At 36.7% G+C, this 20114-nt stretch overlaps 10 protein-coding genes across 10 annotated transcripts; 6 read left to right on the forward strand and 4 right to left on the reverse strand.

Moving 5' to 3' along the window:
* Nucleotides 1-72: 72 nt before the first annotated feature.
* Nucleotides 73-3795, forward strand: FDP41_000404 (uncharacterized protein; the record flags this gene model as incomplete). Its single annotated transcript, XM_044707411.1, has 1 exon — nucleotides 73-3795. The coding sequence occupies one exon, from the start codon at nucleotides 73-75 to the stop codon at nucleotides 3793-3795; it is 3723 nt and encodes a 1240-aa protein (XP_044569218.1).
* A 2-nt stretch (nucleotides 3796-3797) lies between these two features.
* On the reverse strand, nucleotides 3798-4375 carry FDP41_000405 (uncharacterized protein; the record flags this gene model as incomplete). Its single annotated transcript, XM_044707422.1, has 2 exons — nucleotides 3798-3931; nucleotides 3991-4375. The coding sequence occupies 2 exons, from the start codon at nucleotides 4373-4375 to the stop codon at nucleotides 3798-3800; spliced, it is 519 nt and encodes a 172-aa protein (XP_044569219.1).
* Nucleotides 4376-4543: 168 nt separating this feature from the next.
* On the reverse strand, nucleotides 4544-5436 carry FDP41_000406 (uncharacterized protein; the record flags this gene model as incomplete). The annotated part of the gene is made up of 4 exons (XM_044707433.1): nucleotides 4544-4955; nucleotides 5068-5081; nucleotides 5169-5308; nucleotides 5370-5436. 4 exons carry the CDS (start codon nucleotides 5434-5436, stop codon nucleotides 4544-4546), a joined length of 633 nt encoding a protein of 210 aa, XP_044569220.1.
* A 606-nt stretch (nucleotides 5437-6042) lies between these two features.
* On the forward strand, nucleotides 6043-6912 carry FDP41_000407 (uncharacterized protein; the record flags this gene model as incomplete). Its single annotated transcript, XM_044707444.1, has 1 exon — nucleotides 6043-6912. The coding sequence occupies one exon, from the start codon at nucleotides 6043-6045 to the stop codon at nucleotides 6910-6912; it is 870 nt and encodes a 289-aa protein (XP_044569221.1).
* A 63-nt stretch (nucleotides 6913-6975) lies between these two features.
* FDP41_000408 (uncharacterized protein) lies at nucleotides 6976-9372 on the forward strand (the record flags this gene model as incomplete). Its single annotated transcript, XM_044707455.1, has 1 exon — nucleotides 6976-9372. One exon carries the CDS (start codon nucleotides 6976-6978, stop codon nucleotides 9370-9372), a length of 2397 nt encoding a protein of 798 aa, XP_044569222.1.
* Nucleotides 9373-9517: 145 nt separating this feature from the next.
* On the forward strand, nucleotides 9518-10879 carry FDP41_000409 (uncharacterized protein; the record flags this gene model as incomplete). Its single annotated transcript, XM_044707466.1, has 1 exon — nucleotides 9518-10879. The coding sequence occupies one exon, from the start codon at nucleotides 9518-9520 to the stop codon at nucleotides 10877-10879; it is 1362 nt and encodes a 453-aa protein (XP_044569223.1).
* Nucleotides 10880-11102: 223 nt separating this feature from the next.
* On the reverse strand, nucleotides 11103-15752 carry FDP41_000410 (uncharacterized protein; the record flags this gene model as incomplete). The annotated part of the gene is made up of 5 exons (XM_044707478.1): nucleotides 11103-11171; nucleotides 11230-11400; nucleotides 11486-13368; nucleotides 13417-13480; nucleotides 13542-15752. 5 exons carry the CDS (start codon nucleotides 15750-15752, stop codon nucleotides 11103-11105), a joined length of 4398 nt encoding a protein of 1465 aa, XP_044569224.1.
* Nucleotides 15753-16191: 439 nt separating this feature from the next.
* On the reverse strand, nucleotides 16192-17061 carry FDP41_000411 (uncharacterized protein; the record flags this gene model as incomplete). The annotated part of the gene is made up of 1 exon (XM_044707489.1): nucleotides 16192-17061. The coding sequence occupies one exon, from the start codon at nucleotides 17059-17061 to the stop codon at nucleotides 16192-16194; it is 870 nt and encodes a 289-aa protein (XP_044569225.1).
* A 23-nt stretch (nucleotides 17062-17084) lies between these two features.
* Nucleotides 17085-18023, forward strand: FDP41_000412 (uncharacterized protein; the record flags this gene model as incomplete). Its single annotated transcript, XM_044707500.1, has 1 exon — nucleotides 17085-18023. The coding sequence occupies one exon, from the start codon at nucleotides 17085-17087 to the stop codon at nucleotides 18021-18023; it is 939 nt and encodes a 312-aa protein (XP_044569226.1).
* Nucleotides 18024-18186: 163 nt separating this feature from the next.
* FDP41_000413 (uncharacterized protein) lies at nucleotides 18187-20017 on the forward strand (the record flags this gene model as incomplete). Its single annotated transcript, XM_044707511.1, has 2 exons — nucleotides 18187-18220; nucleotides 18282-20017. The coding sequence occupies 2 exons, from the start codon at nucleotides 18187-18189 to the stop codon at nucleotides 20015-20017; spliced, it is 1770 nt and encodes a 589-aa protein (XP_044569227.1).
* Between the last annotated feature and the right edge of the window lie 97 nt (nucleotides 20018-20114).

Below are 20114 nucleotides of genomic sequence, written 5' to 3' on the forward strand. Positions count from 1 at the left end.
TGTGTGAAGCATACTGAAAGCCAAGAAATTAAAACGGGCGGCAGACAATTTCAAAAGCAACTTCAAAAAAAAATGCAACGACGTGAGCGCAAATTCACAGCTCGACGTTCCAATCCGTATCCTGCAGATGTTATTCTTGCTTCTGCGGCATCATCAGCAACAACAGAAATTCAAGAAACTCCATCTCCTACACAAGAAAGAAGTTCCATTCTTTCTTCTTTCGCTAAATTTTTCACAAATTTAATCCCAACAACATGGCTATCCAGAAAGAGCGTGCAGAGCAGCAGCCGAGAAACAACATTGAGCAATGAGAGTAGACTGGATGAAGAATTCTCGGAACAACCACAAGTAGACGAAGAATATGTTGATCAAATTTTAAAACTCTATCCTCAAGCATCTCCTGAAGAAATTCGAATGGCATCAAGCTGTCCAAGTTTATGGCAAATTGTTCATGATGCCGTTGAGGCTAAAAAACAAAATATTGGAAACTACTCTCGCATTGCAAATACCGATCTCGGATTAAGCACTAATGCCACTGTTCATTCGGAGTTTAATAACGATATTATATCTATTGAAGATGAAGATGACCACTCCAAATTGAAATCGTCATCATTAGGTATGGAAAACAAAACCCCAACAGATGTAGTTCGATCTATGATCAAAGGAACATCAAGTAATCATTCTGGAGTTTCATCTCAACAACAAAATCGCGCACCGCAATCAGCCTTCAATTTCCCAACATCTCCTATCAAAACAAGTGGAGAGGATTCACAACATAATGGCCATTTCAGCAACACAATCTATCCAATTCCAAAGAAGAGGCTCTTGTTTCCAGGAAGTCTCAGTTCTCAGAAAAAGGAGCTTTTAAATCCACATATTGTGCGCGGAAATGTAAAGAAAGATACTACTACATCAAAGCGATCGCATGAGTCCTTTGAACCACAAAAATCAAACATACCACCAGAGGCAGAAAACAACCCTACAAAACGTGTGAAACATTTATATCCTCAAGGAGCAAAAACCTACAGCGAAACAGCAAAGAGAATTCTAGAGACTCTTGACCAATTGTCGTCTCCTTTGATTGACGTGGAAAAAGTACCACCAAAACCATTAGCTATGCGTTTATCTACTGTGGAAAGAACTCAATCCAAGCTAAGAAAGAGCACCTCTCAACCCCATGATGATGAAGAAGATGTAATTCCATCATCGAGTATGACTGATGTTGTATCCACTTCAAAAGTTGAATCCAGAAAGAAGGAGCAAGCTCCATTAGCTGAAAAGAAAGAAGTTACTAAACCCGAAAAACCAGTCAAAACTGCCAAATTCGCTACCAGTGTCGATGAAGCCACTCCAATCAAAAGAAAGCATATTGTTAGAAAAGACTCAACACCATATGCCAGAAAAAGTAAGCAAGCAGAGCCAGTAGAAGAAGAGGAGGAAGAAGAAGAAGAGACCTTTGAAGAAGCAACAAGAGAAAAGAGAGAAAAACTTTCTCAAGTGCCCTCACTTTCTAATTTCCTTCCTCCTTCTGCCTCGATCAATTTTACCTTCAACTCTACGAAACCTTCAGCTGCCACTACTGAAAAATTGGTAATGAATGAAAAACCAAAAGACATTGAAATGAAAGAAATCACTCCAAAGCCTACAACAACAACAACTACTACTAGTGAAATACTCTCCACCACAAAACCAGCTGTCGAACAAAAGAAAGAAATAATCAGCGAGACGAAAGAAACACCAAAGGAAGAACTTTCATCCATCACTTCGCAGCAAACAAAAAAGCCTCAACAAGAAAAACCAAGTTTTTCGTTTAACTTCCTCACAAAGCCATCAGATCCTGCTGTTAAAAAGCCTGAAGCCTTAGAGCCAAAGAAGGATGAAACAACAATCTCTACAGCAGTTCCAGTAACAACAAAGGAGCCACAAGCATCCACATCTATTCCAGATGAGTCGGATCGATCCATTACACCTGTTTCAATTTCATCTTCATCCGAAGAAGAAGAAGAAGCTCCAAAAGAACCATCTGGATTTAAGTTTACCTTCCCGACTGGAGGCGTCTCATTCCCCTCTGCAAGTGCTACCATACCTCAAAAGGAAGAAAGCAAACAAGAAAAGGTGGAAGAAAAGAAGAGTGAAAATGTCGAACGACCAAAATTCTCTTCTGTCTTCTCTTCGTTTATCAGCCAACCTGAAAAGAAGGCCGAATCGACATCTGTAATTCCACCAAAATCTCCTGAAACAACAACGGAAACATCGACAGCCACTGGCTTCAATTTTGCCCAACCCTCAGCATTGACAAAAGCTGACTCTGAAAAACCACAAACAAACGGAGGATTTGTATTCACAGCAACACAACCCACTAGCTCTGCTCCAAGCTTTGGATTTTCAACAAAGGCAACTGAAGAAAAGAAAGATGAGTCTGTAACTTTCAAACCTCCTACTTCATCCATCTCATTCAGCTTTGGTCCTCCAAAGACCACCGAAGAGAAGAAAGAGTTGACCTGGAGTGGGGGTCTTAATTTCGGAGGTGCTTTTGTACCACAAAAATCTGTAAACCCTCCAACCGAGACAAAAGAGGAAAAGAAAGACACTACAGAAACGACTGGTCTCAAGTTTGGTGGATCTACAACAACTCCCTCTTTCTCTGTCACACCCTCTCCACCTGAAAAGAAAGATGAACCAACATCATTCACCCCAAGCTTTTCGTTTGGAGGTTCGACTTCCACCAAAACAACAAGTGATACCAATGCACCAATCTCTTTTTCATTTGGAAGTTCAAGCAGTGATAAACCAACATCATCTGGCATATCATTTTCATTTGGAGGAGCGAATATAGCTTCAAGTGCGCCCACAACGACTACTCCAGTTAATTTCTCTTTCGGTAGCTCTGCCTCCAAGGAAGAACCAGCAAAACCCCTCGAAGACAAGTCACAAACTGAACAACCTCCAGTCAAACCAGCATTTTCAGGAATCTCCTTTTCTTTCAATAAGCCAACTTCATCCACGGACAACACTAGTACAGGTAGTGGAGGCAGTCTCACAGAAAAAGCATCAACAAGTGTACCAACTTCTTTCTCATTTGGATCCATTCCGAAACCACAACAGTCAGATTCAAGTTCAACTACTCCAACCTCAAATGTTGGCTTTTCATTTGGAGCAACATCGACAGGAGCTGCCTCACCTCCAACCAGTGTTACCTCAGCAGACTCTAAGCCACCAACATCATTTGCATTTGGATCCACCTCTTCAGATACACCAGCATCAAACGAAGTCAAGTCCAGTTTCTCTTTTGGTGGCTCATCGATTCAAACAACAGCAATAGATGCATCCAAAACATTTAGTTCTGGAGGTTTCACTTTTGGTGCTAAACCTGCTGCACAAGAAGTTCCATCTTCAGGAGCTACTCAAAATAAGTTTGTTTTTGGTGCTCCAAGCAATCAACCTCCTTCTACTGGATTTTCTTTTGCAATTCCAAATCAAGGTACAACTTTTTCATTCGGTAGTGTTTCTTCTCAACCAACAACAACTACACCTAGCTTTGGAGGCAATTCAATGCTCGAAGATGACTCTGCTATGCATCAATCTGGAATGAATTTCCCATCTTCTGCAACAAGCTTTACTCAACCTGCCGCATTTTCTGCAATTACACCAACAACTCCTTCCATCTCTCCATTTGGGCCTCCACAAACAAATGCTTTCTCTTCTGGAATGCCAAATCCTTTCAATGCCAGTTCTGCTCAACCTGAATTTCCAGACCAAAGAAAACCCATTAAGGCAATAAGAAGAAGAAAATAAAATCATGTTGCTCTTTTAATATTGATATACAGCGAAAGACCTATTGAGGATGGAATGGCAATCATGCATACAAGTAATGTGAAAATGAAAATGAGTATGACAATAATTGCTCTTGAAATATTATAGTATGCTTTAGCTTTTGAGATGTGAAAATTAATTATTATTATTAATTGTTCAACACTTTGATAAACCTACCAATTTCTGACGGAGAATTTCTATATTTACACATGAAACAGTATGGTAAAAATGATAAACAGGGAGCCAAAAAACAAACCACCACAGATGTGACAACAATAAGCTGAAAACTATGTGATACTTCCTCTTCCATAAATTTCTTTTCAAGTTCTTCTGGTGGTAAATCATTGAGTGATTTTTTGTCTTTTGAACGCAACAATGAGGATCTCTCTTCCGATGATGAATTGTCATGTTTCAAATTGCTATGAAATATTGGTCCATTCAATGCTGATTGCAAGCTTATCGGAGAAGGAGGAGGATTCATTTCTTCCGTTTGAGACGTTTGTGAATAATAGCTTGGGTATCTGTGATGATGATTTCTTCTTGTCTGATGTTCGTTGCTCATTTTTTGTTATGTGAAATAGGGTCAACCTCTTTCGAAAGCCTTTGATTTTGCACGAATCATTGAGATGGTTTTCACCATCTGTGTTCAAATTTATATGGATCTCAACCAATGTATTATAATTGAAATTAAGGGAAACATGATATGTTATTAAAATGATGATGATTGTATTTACATTAATATGCAACATGATTTTGATTCTCCAGTAGTTCCTGTTGGATCTTTTTTCACAGGTTGACGTCCCGTTTTTTTGTTAAATATTTCTCTGGCCAGAGTCATGAAACACTCTTCAATATTTACATTGTTTTTAGCTGATGTTTCAAATATTGAAATTTTGTTTCCATATTTTTCACTTAGTTTTTGAAGAGACTGATAAGGAACTGCTCTTTCATTTTGTAAATCTGCCTTATTTCCTATAATTACAGCAGAAAGAGAATGCATATCTTTTTGTGAACCTGGGTCAATATTCTTTGCTCGTAGTATTTGATCAATCAGGTCAACAACTTCTTCAAACGATTGACTTGATGTCACTGAATAAACTAATAAAAATCCATCTCCTGTTTTTACATAATTATCTCTTAGACTGCGTTTTAATAAAAATCAATGATCAATTTTTGAAATGGAAACAAGTGTGATTTTTCATTAAAGTCACCACCTCTAGTCTCACATAATAAATTTCCTATCTGTTTACCTACCTTGTGAGTTCTTCCTAAACAATTCCGACAAGTCGTTCAATTATTGAAACATTATTAAAATAATGGTCAATCATCATAAAAGTCATCATAATGAAACATACTTGTCCAGCTGTATCAACAATTTCGAGAGTGACAGGCGTTGAGTCAATAATTATTTCCTTTTTATAACTGTCTTCAAGTGTTGGATCATAAACCTCAACAAATACCGATTGTATAAATTGAAGGATAACAGCTGACTTTCCTGATGTTTTCAAAATTTGTAACAATAAATTGAATTCAAACGATTCTGATAAAAAACATACCCACACCTCCGCTGCCTAAAACTACAATCTTTTCATGAACATGATCTAAACTTTGTTTTGGAGCCATTTGTATCTTTACGATGATGATGTTTATATGATTACAATAGAGAAGAGACCAATAATAGTTTTTATAATATGAACACAATCCGATCGGTTGGTTCCCCTTTGATGAACTTTCAATGAAGAAATCCTAGAAGAAGAGTCGAAGAAGTATATTATGCAAGAAATTTAAATTCTGATGATCTTTGATGTTTGGCAAGTAACCACAACACAAGAGGAATCACTCACCCCACCACTAACGCTTGAACGTTCTTCGTTTTGAATTTTTTAAAACATCAACAAATTGGTGAGATTTCAGTTTTCAGTTTTCAGTTGTTTCGTGTCGTTAACGACATGAGCTTTGATGGGTTCTTTGTTGTGAGAGGTGAAATGTCGTTGCATGAATGGTGTTTGTGAACAGGAGGATTCTTGCTGTACAACACAGTATTCATGGATGGCCAAGTAACAACACAGAGTCTGATGATGCTTGGGGAAATAGTTTGTTGGTTGTGCTTTCCCTCTCTGAATTGAAAGGGAATGATGAGTTGTTGAGTTTGTCTATTTCGTTGTAAACTATTTTTGCGGTTGACTAAAATTTTTAAAAATTTTTGTTGAAAAAAAATACGCCAAAATCATGTCAGAACAAACTCAAGCTAAACCAGCAACCACTGGTGCTCCAGAGGAAAGAAGAAGCAGAGGAACCTTCGGCCAAAAGGGAGGCGACAGAAGAAGAAAGGGTGGCAGAAAGGGACCAAGAAGAGAAGGTGAAGGAAAGGAATCATGGGTTCCAACCACCAAACTCGGTAGATTGGTCAAAGAGGGTAAAATCAAGGATATTAGAGAAATCTTTGTTCACTCCATCCCAGTCAAGGAACACCAAATTATTGATCACTTCTTGGGTTCCAAGTTGACCGATGAAGTCATGAGAATTTCTCCTGTTCAAAAGCAAACTACTGCTGGTCAAAGAACTCGTTTCAAGGCTGTCGTTGTTATTGGTGACTCTCAACACCATTGTGGTCTTGGTATTAAGGTTGCTTCTGAAGTTGCTACTGCTATCAGAGGTGCTATCATTCTTGCCAAGTTGTCAATTGTTCCAACCAGAAAGGGTTACTGGGGTAACAAGATCGGTGAACCACACACTGTTCCTTGTAAGTTGACCGGTAAATGCGGTTCAGTCAGAGTCAGATTGATTCCTGCTCCTCGTGGTTCTGGTTTGGTTTCATCACCTGTTCCAAAGAAGCTCTTGTCATTGGGAGGTTACATTGATGTTTTCACTTCCTCATCTGGTCACACCAAGACTCTTGCTAACTTTGTTTCTGCCACCTTCCAAGCTATTAAGAAGACTTATCACTTCAAGACTCCAGATTTGTGGAATGTCAACCCAACTCCAATTTCTCCATTCGCTGAACACTCCAAATTCCTCTCTGAGAAGAGAACTGAAAAGAAGTACAAGAAGGAAAGAGGTGAAAGAGGTGATAGAAAGGAAAGAGGTGATAGAAGATAAATAAAATAAAACTAATAATTTCAATCATACAATATCAATGGTTGCGTCTCTGAAACAAAAAAAATGATGCAAATAGAAACCAAACTCTCTTCCCGATCAAACGATGATGAGAATGGAGATGACACTTTTAGTGACTTTGATGAACCGCCATCAACAATACCTCCCAAATCAGAAGCACCAAACAACTCCAAGAAATTAATTCTTGAAAGTGACGATGATTGGGAAGACAGTGATGAAAACGAATCTACAGTTGATAAAAGTAATAACGACCCAGGTATTCAAATCAACAACATCATCAAAGAGCCTGTTCAAAATAATTCCGGTGATCACCTCAACAACAAGGATAAGGGAGATGAGGATTCGGACGATGATTGGGGCGACGACGACTCTCTCTCGGATTCCAACAATGACAATAACACTGCAAATAGCAAAAACAATGACAATAATTCCCCTAGCAGCAATCTCACCAAACCACCCCCATTAGATCCTGACGCATCCAAAAAGATTATGGAAGAACAACGAAGGAAGCTGAGTGAGATGACGCAGGGCCGAATCTTTTTTCGATTAGGCCAATCACTAAACGATGAGGAAAATGAGTACAGTGATTCAAAGGATACAAATAATGTTTCTAAAAATTTGGATCCTCATGATGATGACAACAATCACGGGTCATCCGACAACAAAAAACAAAAACAAAAAGAAAACAATGATTTGAAACAGGAGTCTGAAGAAGTACTCTCTTCAAATATTAACCAAGATGCAAATGATGATGACAGCTCTGAGAAGTGGGATTCAGATGATGATTCTTCAGATCAGAAAACCAAGTCATCATCTCCATCTGACGACACTGAGCATCATGCATCATCAATATCTACTACTCTAATTGAAAAACCTCAAAAAACTGAACCAACTAACTCTGTCGAGCAAAAAGAGGAAGAAGACGACGACGAAAACAATATACCTTCATCAACGAGAGTTCTACCAAATCGTACCAATTCAAGTTCCTTATTTTCCGAAACATCAACCTCTAAAATTGAGGATTCCAATAAGATTTCTCTAGAGATTCCTTCTTTAGCAGATGACAAGATTCTTAATTCGATACATTCCTCCTTTTTTATTCCTCCCTATTTGAATATACAAGAGAGAGTTGTACAACAAAAGACAAAGACAGTTACTCGCTGCAAATCGGCAAATACCTTCAGTTTCATATCACTCATTGTTTCTTGTATCATGGCTGGAGTAGTTATTGGCCTGAATTTTATCAATCTGCATAGCTCATTGATTACCTATTTATCCTTTTCATTATTAATTTCATTTATTTTACTTGGATTTAACTTATGGTTTGGCATTTCTGAAACAGTAGAGGATAGAACTGTTGTTACTGAATCCAAGTTGCCATCTTCCGAGTTGCCATCGAAGAAAGCAATTTCCTTTTGGAAGACATCTGATTATTCGACAAAAAAGAAAGAAAATAACGAAAAGAGTTATGTTGATTCATCCGTTAAAGATAAATATGGAGACAAAGATGATGATGAAACATTTGACTTTGACGGAGATTTGGAAGAAAAGTTGAGCAAAATTAGTGGACAAAAAACCAAACCCTCTCAACCAAAATTTAACACACCAGAGACACTCTTACCACTTTTATCTAAAGAGCCAGAAATACAAAGTCATTTTAAAAATTATTTTGATACAAATGACAAGCTCATGAGTCGATATAAAGATGATTTAGACAAATACAAACGAGAGTGTTCCGATTTGAAACAAAAAGTTGATACTCTGAGTCACGAAAATTCCATTTTAACAAATACGATCCATCATTTTACTCGAGAATTAACAAATTTCAAGAATGACATTGAAAAGGATCCAAATTGTGCATCTCTTGAGGAACGAAAGATTATTGAAAGAATTAATAGAGATTATTCAACAACAATAACGTACATTCTGAACAATTGCCAGCCAGAACAAAAGAAAAACATTGATTCTAAGAGTGACATGGAAACAAAACTAGTTTTTAAAGAAATACCAGAAAAGAAAAGATATCCAAGGAAATATTTACGAAAAGTGAAACGATCAGAAAAATTAGAACAAGTGCCTGATTCCATTCCAAATATACCAAATATCAGAAATGGAAAGTGGTATTTCTCAGCAGATGAAATGTATGAATTATTCAAACAAGATATGAAACAAAGAATTGCACACATTGAAGACATGGAAGCAAGAGAAAGGACGTCTATCATTCCACATATTAAATCACCGAGTGGAGATGATGATTTTCGAGATAGCAGAGATTTCTCACAACAAGAAATGTATGAAATTAGAAATGGTGTGTATCAACACAAAACCGAACTCTATAACTTTGGTTTAGATAATATTCAGTTTTCATCAGAGGTATTTGCTCCTCAGAACAAAATTCGAGAATTATGTAAAAAACGATTGGCCATCCTGTCTGTCGAGTAAAGAATGACCAAGTCTTGCCCATGTCATGCACCTCTTGTCAATGTTGATGAGTCTGTGAATTTAGAATGTTGATGAGTGTATGAATTGATGCTGTTATCGATGGCATGCCTTTCAAGTTTTGAAAAGTTGTCTCCAACAGAAAAAAATGAATTTTCCCTCTTCTTCAAATCCTTTATCGGATTGGATAACCTTGGCCGACGACAATTCGGAGAGTGTTGATATGACTTCATCTACTGATGAAAGTTCAAGAAGAGACATCGAATTAATGAAACCTATAGAGATTGAATATAGAGCCAAAATACATTATTCGAATTGGTACGCATCTGGGGATATCGGAAACGAAAATAATATAAATCAATCATCATCTGGATCCTTTGAACGGGATAAGTCGGATCGTATCAAGTGGGAGATAGGCCATCTATATCTCAAAAAACAATATTTAAATGTCATAGAATTGATATTTTCAACCATTAATTTGAAAAACACTGATAGACTATCCAATCAAGACGATGAATATTTATTACAAAATTATTTCTCAAATGATACTGTCTTTCAGTTTTCGAAAAAGTTTATAACAGCTAAACTACCTGTCATATTGAAAAGAGAGCTGTTAGACACTTTCATTAGATGTTTATTTAAAATTGTCAACTGCTATTGTGTTAATGTAAAACCAGAAAATACTCAAGAGTTGAAGAGAACTGTTGTCCAGAAGACCATAACATATTATTCAGTGATTGAAAAAGATATTTTAAACAATAACCAACAAATGTCAAAAGCTAATAGAATACCACGTTCGCACAAAGCAAACTTTCTGTTAGACATATGGGACTTGAAAGCACAAACTCAATTGATCATGGCAAAACACTTTCTTTCAAAAAGCGAAGCAACTCATGTAGTGATGAGTTCAGTATTACTGTTGCAGAAATGCCTGCATTGTAAAGATTCACTCTTATTCATGCTTGAAGAGGATGGAAAAAAGCCAAAACAACATTCTGAGAATTTAGAGGGAACTAACCTAGATTTCAGACTTACTCTTGTGGATACATGTTACCAAACATCTACCAGAAGCTCTTCAATTTGGAAGCACCTAGAAGAGTGCTATTCCTATTTAGAAATGCCACTCTGTGCTCGTCGAAGTTCCTATTTTTCTCGTTCACTCACAAGAATTAATTCTCTATTTAACAGTATTGCAACAAAGCACTCATATTCAAAGGAAAAGATACACACCTTTTCAGAAGAGGAGTTATCAGGATGCACTATTGACGAGTGTTATTTGCCAAACATTACCAATGCCTTTGAGATACCGTTTCCAACAGTAGAAGATGCCATTGCTTTTGATAAGAAATTTGTTGAAATTTATTTATTCAACACAAAGACAATACATTCAATTTTGAGCGAGCAACGAGGATTAAAATCAACAGAAGATATTGATGACTCATTGATTAAGAGAGGAAATGATGAAGATGATGAGGATGCACCTAGAACATTTGATGCATCTCAGTTATAAATGATTACTTTCCAATGGATTCAAGTGGTAACGATCAGCGAGAAGGAATGTCTTCATTGCTCCCTTTCCTTTTATCTGAACATATCCTCTTTCTTCAAATATAAACTTGTCTTGCAAGCGATCCATCACAATTTGTGTCACTTGAATTCGAGAAGGAGGACATGTACTTTCCATTCTTTAAAACATTGTGTCAACAAGTTTTCTGATGTGATGTGAGATGGACTTACCTGGATGCTGTATTGACAGTGTCTCCCCATAGATCGTAAGCGAACTTCAAAACACCTATTACTCCCTGATGACATGGAATAAATTTGTCAGTCAGAGCATTCACAAAAACTTGAATGACTTACAGCAGCTACAGAACCACAATTAATACCAATTCGAATGTTAATTTTTTGTTCCGAGTATTCATTGAATTCATGCATCACACCGAATAAATCGATTGCGAAAAGCAGGCATCTTTCAGAATGATGAGTGTCAAAGGATTTTTCATTTTCTTTTAACCCACCACTGCAAAAGTACTGTAAATGAAAAGTATATCACAGCAATGGAGTGAATCAAGATATAATCACAATGACCATTCCACACACACTCGATTGTACTTACCTTCTCAGAAATTGTCTTAATCTTTTCCAAATGATGCTTGACACAGGCTTCATCAAATTTGTTAATAATATCATTCAATGTTTTCACAATTTCAATGGCTGACATGAATAAACTTGCTTCTTTAAAACCCACTAAATCTGAAAACAAACATGTCACATCATCCAACTTGTCTGCAATGAATTGTTCTCCCAACTTTAACTTTCGAGCGACATGTTCTGGCATGATGGTGAGCAACAATGCTTCTGATTTCTTTTTTTCCTCATCCAATTGTTTCACTTGTTCCTTATCAGTTGTTAAATCTTTCAAAAAGCACGAAATGATATTCCTTCCTTCCAAATTCGATACTGAAATTCTCACTTCCACTGGAAATGTGCTTCCATTCTTTCTCATACCCACCAATTCCACATTTTCTCCATACGAATTCATCGAAGATCCCATCTTGTTTAAAATTGGGACCAATACTGAACATGAATTCTTATCAAAAAGTTTTTCTAAGGGAGATCCAATCACTTGTTCAGGACGATAGTCAAACATTTTCGATGCAGATGTATTGAAAATTTCAACCACTCCAAACGATGAACAAATGACAGCACCTGTAATGCATGCTTCCAAAATGGCCTTTTCTTTTGTGTTTTTAACCTTTTTTGATCTCAAATGTTTCTCAAAATCATACAATGTCCCATGAAAGATAAAGTTATGAATGTTATGTGTTGAATCGAGAATTTCCCATGGAAGTTGATTCAATTGTAATCTTATTTGATGATTTTCATGAGAAATGGAACTACCATAAGAATAAATCAAATACATGAGAGGAGAAAGAGTAACAAAGGACAGAAGAGTGGAAATAATAATGAAATCTCTCTGACCATTCACTGTGAGTTCTTCAAATGTCAATTGCATGAATTGTAAAAGACCATCCATGAATTGATTGGAGGGAGTGTAAATATTACTGAAATAGAATTCGAAAAGATCCAAATTGTCAAATTCATGTACATTCGAAGTATTCAATAACCATGAATTCAGTTTCAGAGTGTTGGATAATAAATTTCTTGAAAGAGAGGTTAAAGAGATGGCGCTGATATTTGTGGACATTTTACGATCAGAGGATCCTAATAATATTCGATCCATCGAATGACTCATTCCTAATAAGGAATAGAATTCATCTTGAGGAGAGCCATGAATGAGAGAATTCCATTCTTTTTGAAATTGTTCAACATGTTGAGTCATCCGTGTTGTTGTTTCAAGAAGTGTCCTATTGGTGTGAATGTCTGAAGAATTGATTCTTGTCATTTGTTGTTGAATCAATAATAAAGTATAATATTTGAGTGATTGTGAAATGGTAAATAAATTTGCCTCATGATCCATCTTGATGGAATAAATTCTTTCAGTATTCAACTTTTTTAAACCATCACTAAGAATCATTCCTAAACATGTCATGAATATGAATAATACGAAAATGAGACAAACAATGATCATTGCATGTTTGGGAATGGAAACTTTTCTCTTTCTTGATTCTGTGAGATCTTTGTTTTGGTCAATTTTCTGAACTAAATTTTCCAATACTTTCTCAATTTCTTTTTTTGGAATTTGTTGAAACAAGTTCAATATTGCATTTCTCTTTCGAATAAATAGATAACACACACCAGAATTAAAAATCATGTAGAGAATAAATAAAAACGTTACAGAAGTGAATGAAGCAATAAATTCAATAGTACTCTTTTCAATGCTTTGTGAATGATACTGTCTTAGAAGAGTTATAAATTGTGAAATGGAACGAGTGGAGGATTCTAAATTGAGAGATAATATTTGATAATTTTCAAGAGTGGTATCCATCATTTGCGAAGAGTAGTGATCCACTAAATCCTTAATTCTTGTTTTCAATTCTATCATCATTAGAGAATTAGTAAAGAAAAGGCAATTCCTTCACTTACTTTGCACAAACCACATGACTGATGTTTTTTTCACCACTCGAGGAGGATTGGAATTATCCTTGAACTGAGTGATCATGGATTATTGTATTCGATCGAAACATGATTCTCTCTGATGCGAAACTTACCACAAAATCCTGTGAAAAATTGTTCAAATTTTGTTTCATGAGAGAAGGAACATCCATTTCATAGGAATTCTCAAAATGATCGATCCATTCTACGCTTCTTGTAAGAATTGTTTCAGCTCTTGTAAGATTACCAAATGAGGTGTTTCCAAGTACAGCAAGTTCAGAAACAGCCAAATAAGGTAATGCATTCACACGAGAGACTTTCAACATGATAGAGTTAAAATCGTGTTTCTCAGTGGATGCAAGATCACAAGTCACTAATCCCATAACAAATAAAAAAGTAATCACACACATCAATGTCAATAGGCCAATTTGAATATTGTCATTTCCAACTTGCTTACGAATGGTATTTGAAAATATTTCTTGTTGATTTCCCGCAAAATCTTCCTCTTTTAAAGAATCCACTTCTAATGATTCTTCTTGGTTTTGGCCATCTTCTAAGAGTAATTCATTTTCTTTTTGAGCAAATTCATCTTCTATTGTAACTTTTTCAAATTTACATTCTTCCATGAATGAAGCATAGAGTTTGATCACATCTTCATCGTCACGTTCCCTCATAATAGTGTGGAGAGATGTTTCACAATCGAGTGAAAGAGAGTTCATTTCTTGGAGTATTTCATGAACATTAAAAATTCCCAATTGAACACTTCTCCAAAAAAGGTATGTTTGTTTTCGTAGTTTTGGAAGATTCGACTTGACACGATTCAGTACAAATTCACTATTTGCCACACTTGCTTTACCATTTTCATAATGTAATTCTCTCAATCGAAATGAAATGGTATATCTTGTAAAATAATCATAGGATGGACACTTTTGCTGGGCCTTCATGAGCAATCGAATGGCAAACTTTTGTGTATTCTTTTTTGAACAAGAAAGGAATAGAGAGAGAAGAATGAGTGAACGACATGGTAAATGTTCCAACATATCAGTCGATGGTTGTTGCTGTTGAATTACCTTCAAAACATCTTCAATGAGTATTCGTCGTCGATGATGAGGAGATTCAGACCATGTCGAAGACTTGAGAGAACTTTGAATCAAGCAATTGACATGTTTTGAGTAGAGATTAAAATAGAGAGCTACTAGATCCATCGATGGAGTGAGTGGGTTCTCTCCACTCATCGTCATTTGTTCAATACATTCCTCAAGAATGTGTTGACCTTTTCTCAACAAGTAGAATGTATAGAGCTCGGTGACGACACATCCAAGTCCAAATCCGATCAATCCCGCAACGATTGGAGAAAAGGTCAATACCAATCCATTTTGCCACTCATCCAATGGATTGATGATTGAGGATACAAGAGATCCAATTCCAATTCCAACTCGTGCCATACCAATACCCCCATAAAAGGAATTCGCTCTTCTCCTTATAAAAGGTAAGTATCTCAACAACAAGACACAAAATATCATTGAAATGATCATGTAATAGATGGGTCTTAAATACATGACATGATAAGGAGTGGCAATAGAGAGAATGATATACAATTGATTCGATGCAGTGACATAGGACATTAAATAAGGATCTTCCAAAATAAAGAAAGCCTTGGAAGTGAGAAAGGTATCGCAAAATACAGTCACAGTCATGAATGAAGTCACTATTTGAGTCAGTATAACCATGAGAGAGAGGATGGCAAGAACAGAATTGGTAGAATTCCAACAAGGAATGGATGGAAAAATTCTCAAATTCATGACATCAGACGAGGACGAATCATCACAATTCCAAAACCCCAATGCCATTCCGTAAGTGAGAGGACCACTCAGAAAGAACATGATTACGAAAGCGAGACGAGAGGCCTTTCTGATTTCTTTAAAATATTTTCCATTCTTGGAAGCTCTGAAGGTGGCCACTAAGAGAAGAATGACCACCAATTGCCACACAATGGCCACAACAAGAATGGCAATAAAACCTTCATAGTATTCCAAAAATTGGACACCAAATGAACTGAATGAAATAAAAACATGCTGTACGGTTCTTCCATAGCTTCCCCAATGATAGTCCATATTGAGACCTAATGAAAGAGTTTGAAGGATCATGTAGACATGAATGAACAGGCATAGAAGAGGATGAATAGGTTTCTCCAACTTGAGAGTATTAAAAAGAGTAAACAGAGTGGGATCTTGTGGTTGCGGATCGTTGTTGGATGGATTCTGTAGTATTTGGCATTTGTTGAGTGTTGATGATAAGTTGATGGGATTCTGTAACCTCGTCGACATGGTGTGTCCTTCTTTGCAGTAATTCTGAGCTTCTCAGAGTTGTTGTTTTGTTTTTTCCTATAGCGAGATGGTCAAAAGTTTCTCTCATGGTCAATTACAACTTTTGAAAGGTATTGTTGTGAACATCTCTCCTCATGTGATAGGAAAATAAATTTGATCTAAGGTCTGCTTGGATTTGGACATGTCCAAAATGTTGAGAGAGATAAAAAGTCACATCATTGGTCATTATTGAAAAGTAAATAATTGTTGCTGTAATAGAGTCATACCTGTAACAATGTATTCGATCTTTACAAATGTATGACGTCCAACAACACTAAGTGTGTTTTGTGTTTGTTGGAGATACATCCTGATATGGTCATACTCTATTACAAAATAAACAAACAATAGGTATGACTCTATACATCACCTATAACAATAATGATAAACATCTTTGGTTGTATTAATATTCAAATGTGGAGTAGTGCTTGCGGGTATCTTCCACCAAAAGATGTTTAAACTCTCGAATAAATTGTTCTTTGACAAAATTGACAGCTTGATCTTCCCACAGTATTTCTTCAGTGACTTTAAAGATTGTCTCGCATAAAACTGTTGCATTTTCAAGTGGAGGATTATGCTTTGATATAAACTCTCTATTCGTTTCGGTTTCATGAATTGTTTGATATTCAGATTTGTGAGTTAGATTGGAAGCATCAAATACATGTACGCCACTACTAAGTGTTGCTTCATTAAAGATGTCATGCACTTCAGGCATCAAATCAAAATATGCAATTTGAGTTGAATTATTTTCTGGATTTTTAAATTCAATGCTCAAAACACACCAATCATCTCCCCATCGATTCACAACACCTCCTTTATAGGATGGAGCTGAGGACCAATTGATGCTGTTACATTTCACCATGAGCTTTTGCAATCCAATGCGTTCCACAATTTGATTTTCTTTCCAAACAAATGTTCGGTTTTCTTTTTTCAATTTCTTGTGTAACATGCAAAAACCCAAGACATTGAGTAAACCTTTAGATCGTTCCGATCCCATCACGAACTTGTGATAGAGATGGCGAGACATCTTTTGGTTCGGAATGTAAAATCGTTCGGCATTGGTAGTTGTAAATTTATTGTCGGAAGCAAAAGGATCGAAGTTATCTTCCAACATCCATGTCGTATGATGAGATTTTTGTTGTATTCTTCTCAGCATTTGATCCGTTTTATAGGTGGCTCTCATCTTGTGGCCGAATAATGTGAGGACCTGAACAAGGTCATTCTGATTCTCTTCATCTTCTGAAAAAGAAGTGGATGGCGAAGGGATCATCATTTTTAATAATTTAATCAACAAAAATGATTTCCAGCAAGCACAAGGGTTCTTCTTCTCATCGCGAAGATGAGTTGCAACAAATCACTAAAACCGATGATCAAGAATCGGAAGCTAGCCTCCCTTCATCCACCAGTGGTGAATCATCCAAGGTAGAGAAAACAAGCAGTATATTGAATGAATTCCATCCACCACTCACAAGAACCAAACAGAAATGGTCAATTTCAGAAGTCCTTCTCTTTTCCTTCTTTCTGGTCTTGATGTTTGTTGTGTGTTGGAATGGTTACCACTTGAATTTGTTAAAGTTGGGATTGTCATGGTTGAATCCTCAAGGTTCTTCTTGTGAACAACAAGAAATGTACTTGTGTCTTTCTCCGAGAAGACTCATCTATGGGACATTGTCAAACCTTTCTGTTCAAAGTCTTGTTCAGATGGTGCTCTTTCCGATTTTTCTCTCTCCGTTAGTATTTCCGAACTTGATGTCATTGGTGATTGGAGTCTTATTATTGTTGGTTTGTTGCAGCAAAAGGAGCTTCTTTTCCCTTCTCAAGACACTATTTGCCGTTCAGTGGTCTGTGTTTGCAGTGAGAGCTGTTCTTTCTTTCGTTCTGTTCAGAGTTTTTGGTTGGATGGAAAGCATGCTTTGGGCGTACGATGCCAGACATTTCATTGCATGTAATTATGGAGTCACTAGCTTTGTCATGTTTGAAATTGTGCAATCTATTTCTCGTGTGAGTGATGACACTGTTCGCAATCAGTCTTCTCGAAATTTAATTTTCCGTGTCATTCTATTGCTCTGTGCTTGCTTTGTGATTCACTTTACCGCTCATTTACCATTCAATGAGATGATACCATTTCGATATGACACAGATTTGAGAAAGCATTTATTGTCTTACACCTCTCGTTACTCGGATTACATGATTGATCATACCATTGGCTGTATACTTGGTTTTCTCTTTGCTTAGAGAAAAGATCATTGTTGGTATTGGAAAGCCTTGTACCCCAGATGGTGATTAAAGTCTTGATGTGTTGTGAGAGGTTACATGAAGTAAGGCTAGTCAAGGGTGTTGAAGTGACCTTGCGCTTGTCATAACCGCCCACCACCACACAAAAAAACAAACCAACATCATGTTCTTTGGTAAAGATCTGCTCTCAAAGAAAGGTAGAGTTGTCTAGCCTTGATATTTTGTTATTTAAGATCACAACGTTCTGGCATATGATAGAACCTATTGGATTGCTATGGCTGGCCGGAACGATAGGAAAACGTTGCAAGCTTACAAAAAAGAAGATATTATTGGTAAATATCCCAGCTCTGGCTGATGAGATCATATCTAAGGGAAAGAAAATTAGCAGCAAGACTGCCAAAGGTGATAAGGACGTGGTTGACTTTAGTGCTCAATCAGATCTTTCTGGGTATTCTCTTCGTCTTTCAAGCACATTACTTCTTGGTATTGTTGTTATTTATAACAAGAGAACACAATTCTTGCTTTCCGAGGGTAATATCATGATACAGAGGGCAAGACAAGTACATGTTGCACTAGGAAGTGGTGATGATAACACTGTTCTTGATCCTTCCAAGAGAAATATTGCTCGCTTTGAAGCGATTACAATGAAAACTCTAGATCATTCAATAGAAGTCATTGATCCATCACTTCTATTGTACGATCAAGAATTTGTTAGAAATTGGTACAAACTGATTGGAGCCAATGACAATGGAGAGCTTATTGTTTCTAGTCTTGATCAAAATACTTCCACTGAGACTATTTCTGCATTTGGATTTGAGGTGGTAGATGTGAACAGCAATCCTTTTATTTCTAATATTGTGCATCATGAAAATCCAACAAACATTACTGGCTTAGCACTTAATGACGACATCTTTACCGCAGGTGTGGACATTTTCGGTCAGACAAACAACTCTGAGCTTGTTGGAATTACAGAAAATGCTGTAGACAAGTCAAATCTGATGAATCATTCAGACATTGGCGGATTTGATGACGGCATAGGGTTTGTACCGGACTCTATTGTGCCAGAGTCCAATCCAAAGAAACGGAAGAGAAAGGACGGACACTTAATTATCGATGATGAAGTTCAGATATCAAGCGATAACATGAGAACAATGATTGAAGATTGCTCTGCTCTTCTTAATGAGAGACCATGTTGCAACGAGACTTTTAACTCTTCTTCTATGGATGAATTTTTAAGGCATCTTGGGCAAGGGAAGATCGACAAAACCACAATGGATAGATTATTCTATTTCATACCTTGCGGCTATGATCCTTCGAACATACAGTTTAATCATGACTTTGAGCATGTATTTATGAGAAATTACAAAAAGGTGAAGATTGGACCCAGACCAGAAGAAGATCAACACAATATTACACTCCAACAAAATACTGAAAACAATGCAAATAATGGCATAGATTTCACTGATATCGGAGGATTTGATCTAGATATTGAACACCCTAGATCAGATGTAAATATTGTTGAAGCACATGATATGGATGAGTTAGCATCTATTTTACTAGAAGAAAGTGATCTGAAGACAGTTATCTCACCAACAAAAGGAATGAATGCATCATTTACTGCTCAACACAGGTCCCCAGAAAAACAGCCGCTTCAGCCAATTGATGCTGCCGACGATCTCATCCAATTTTTGGAAGATCTTCATGACGAGGAGCGTAAGAACAACTTCAATGGCAACTCTATGATTAGCAAAAGTTGGAATATGCTTGCGTATCTTCAGAAAAAGAGTGAAGAAGAGAGACACTCACGTACAGACATGAACGAAAAAGTTTTTATCAGCTTCAATAAGATTATTCGTGAAGGAACCACCAAAAACTCAAAGAGACTGAAATATAAGGCAGCCCAAGGATTTTATCAGCTTTTAGTTCTAGCCTCCAACGGCCATATAGAGATTGAAAGTCTGGATAGGATATTTGTGCACTCTACCATGGTTTGAACAAGGTCTTGTTGTCAAAAAGTCGATTGCCAAAGAGAACACTTCCCAACAGTATTGCCGAGTTCAAATAAAAATATGAATTTCAAACTCAAAAAAA

This window comes from Naegleria fowleri (assembly GCF_008403515.1).
Source record: "Naegleria fowleri strain ATCC 30894 chromosome Unknown tig2, whole genome shotgun sequence".
NCBI classification, from domain to species: Eukaryota; Heterolobosea; class Eutetramitea; order Acrasida; family Naegleriidae; genus Naegleria; species Naegleria fowleri.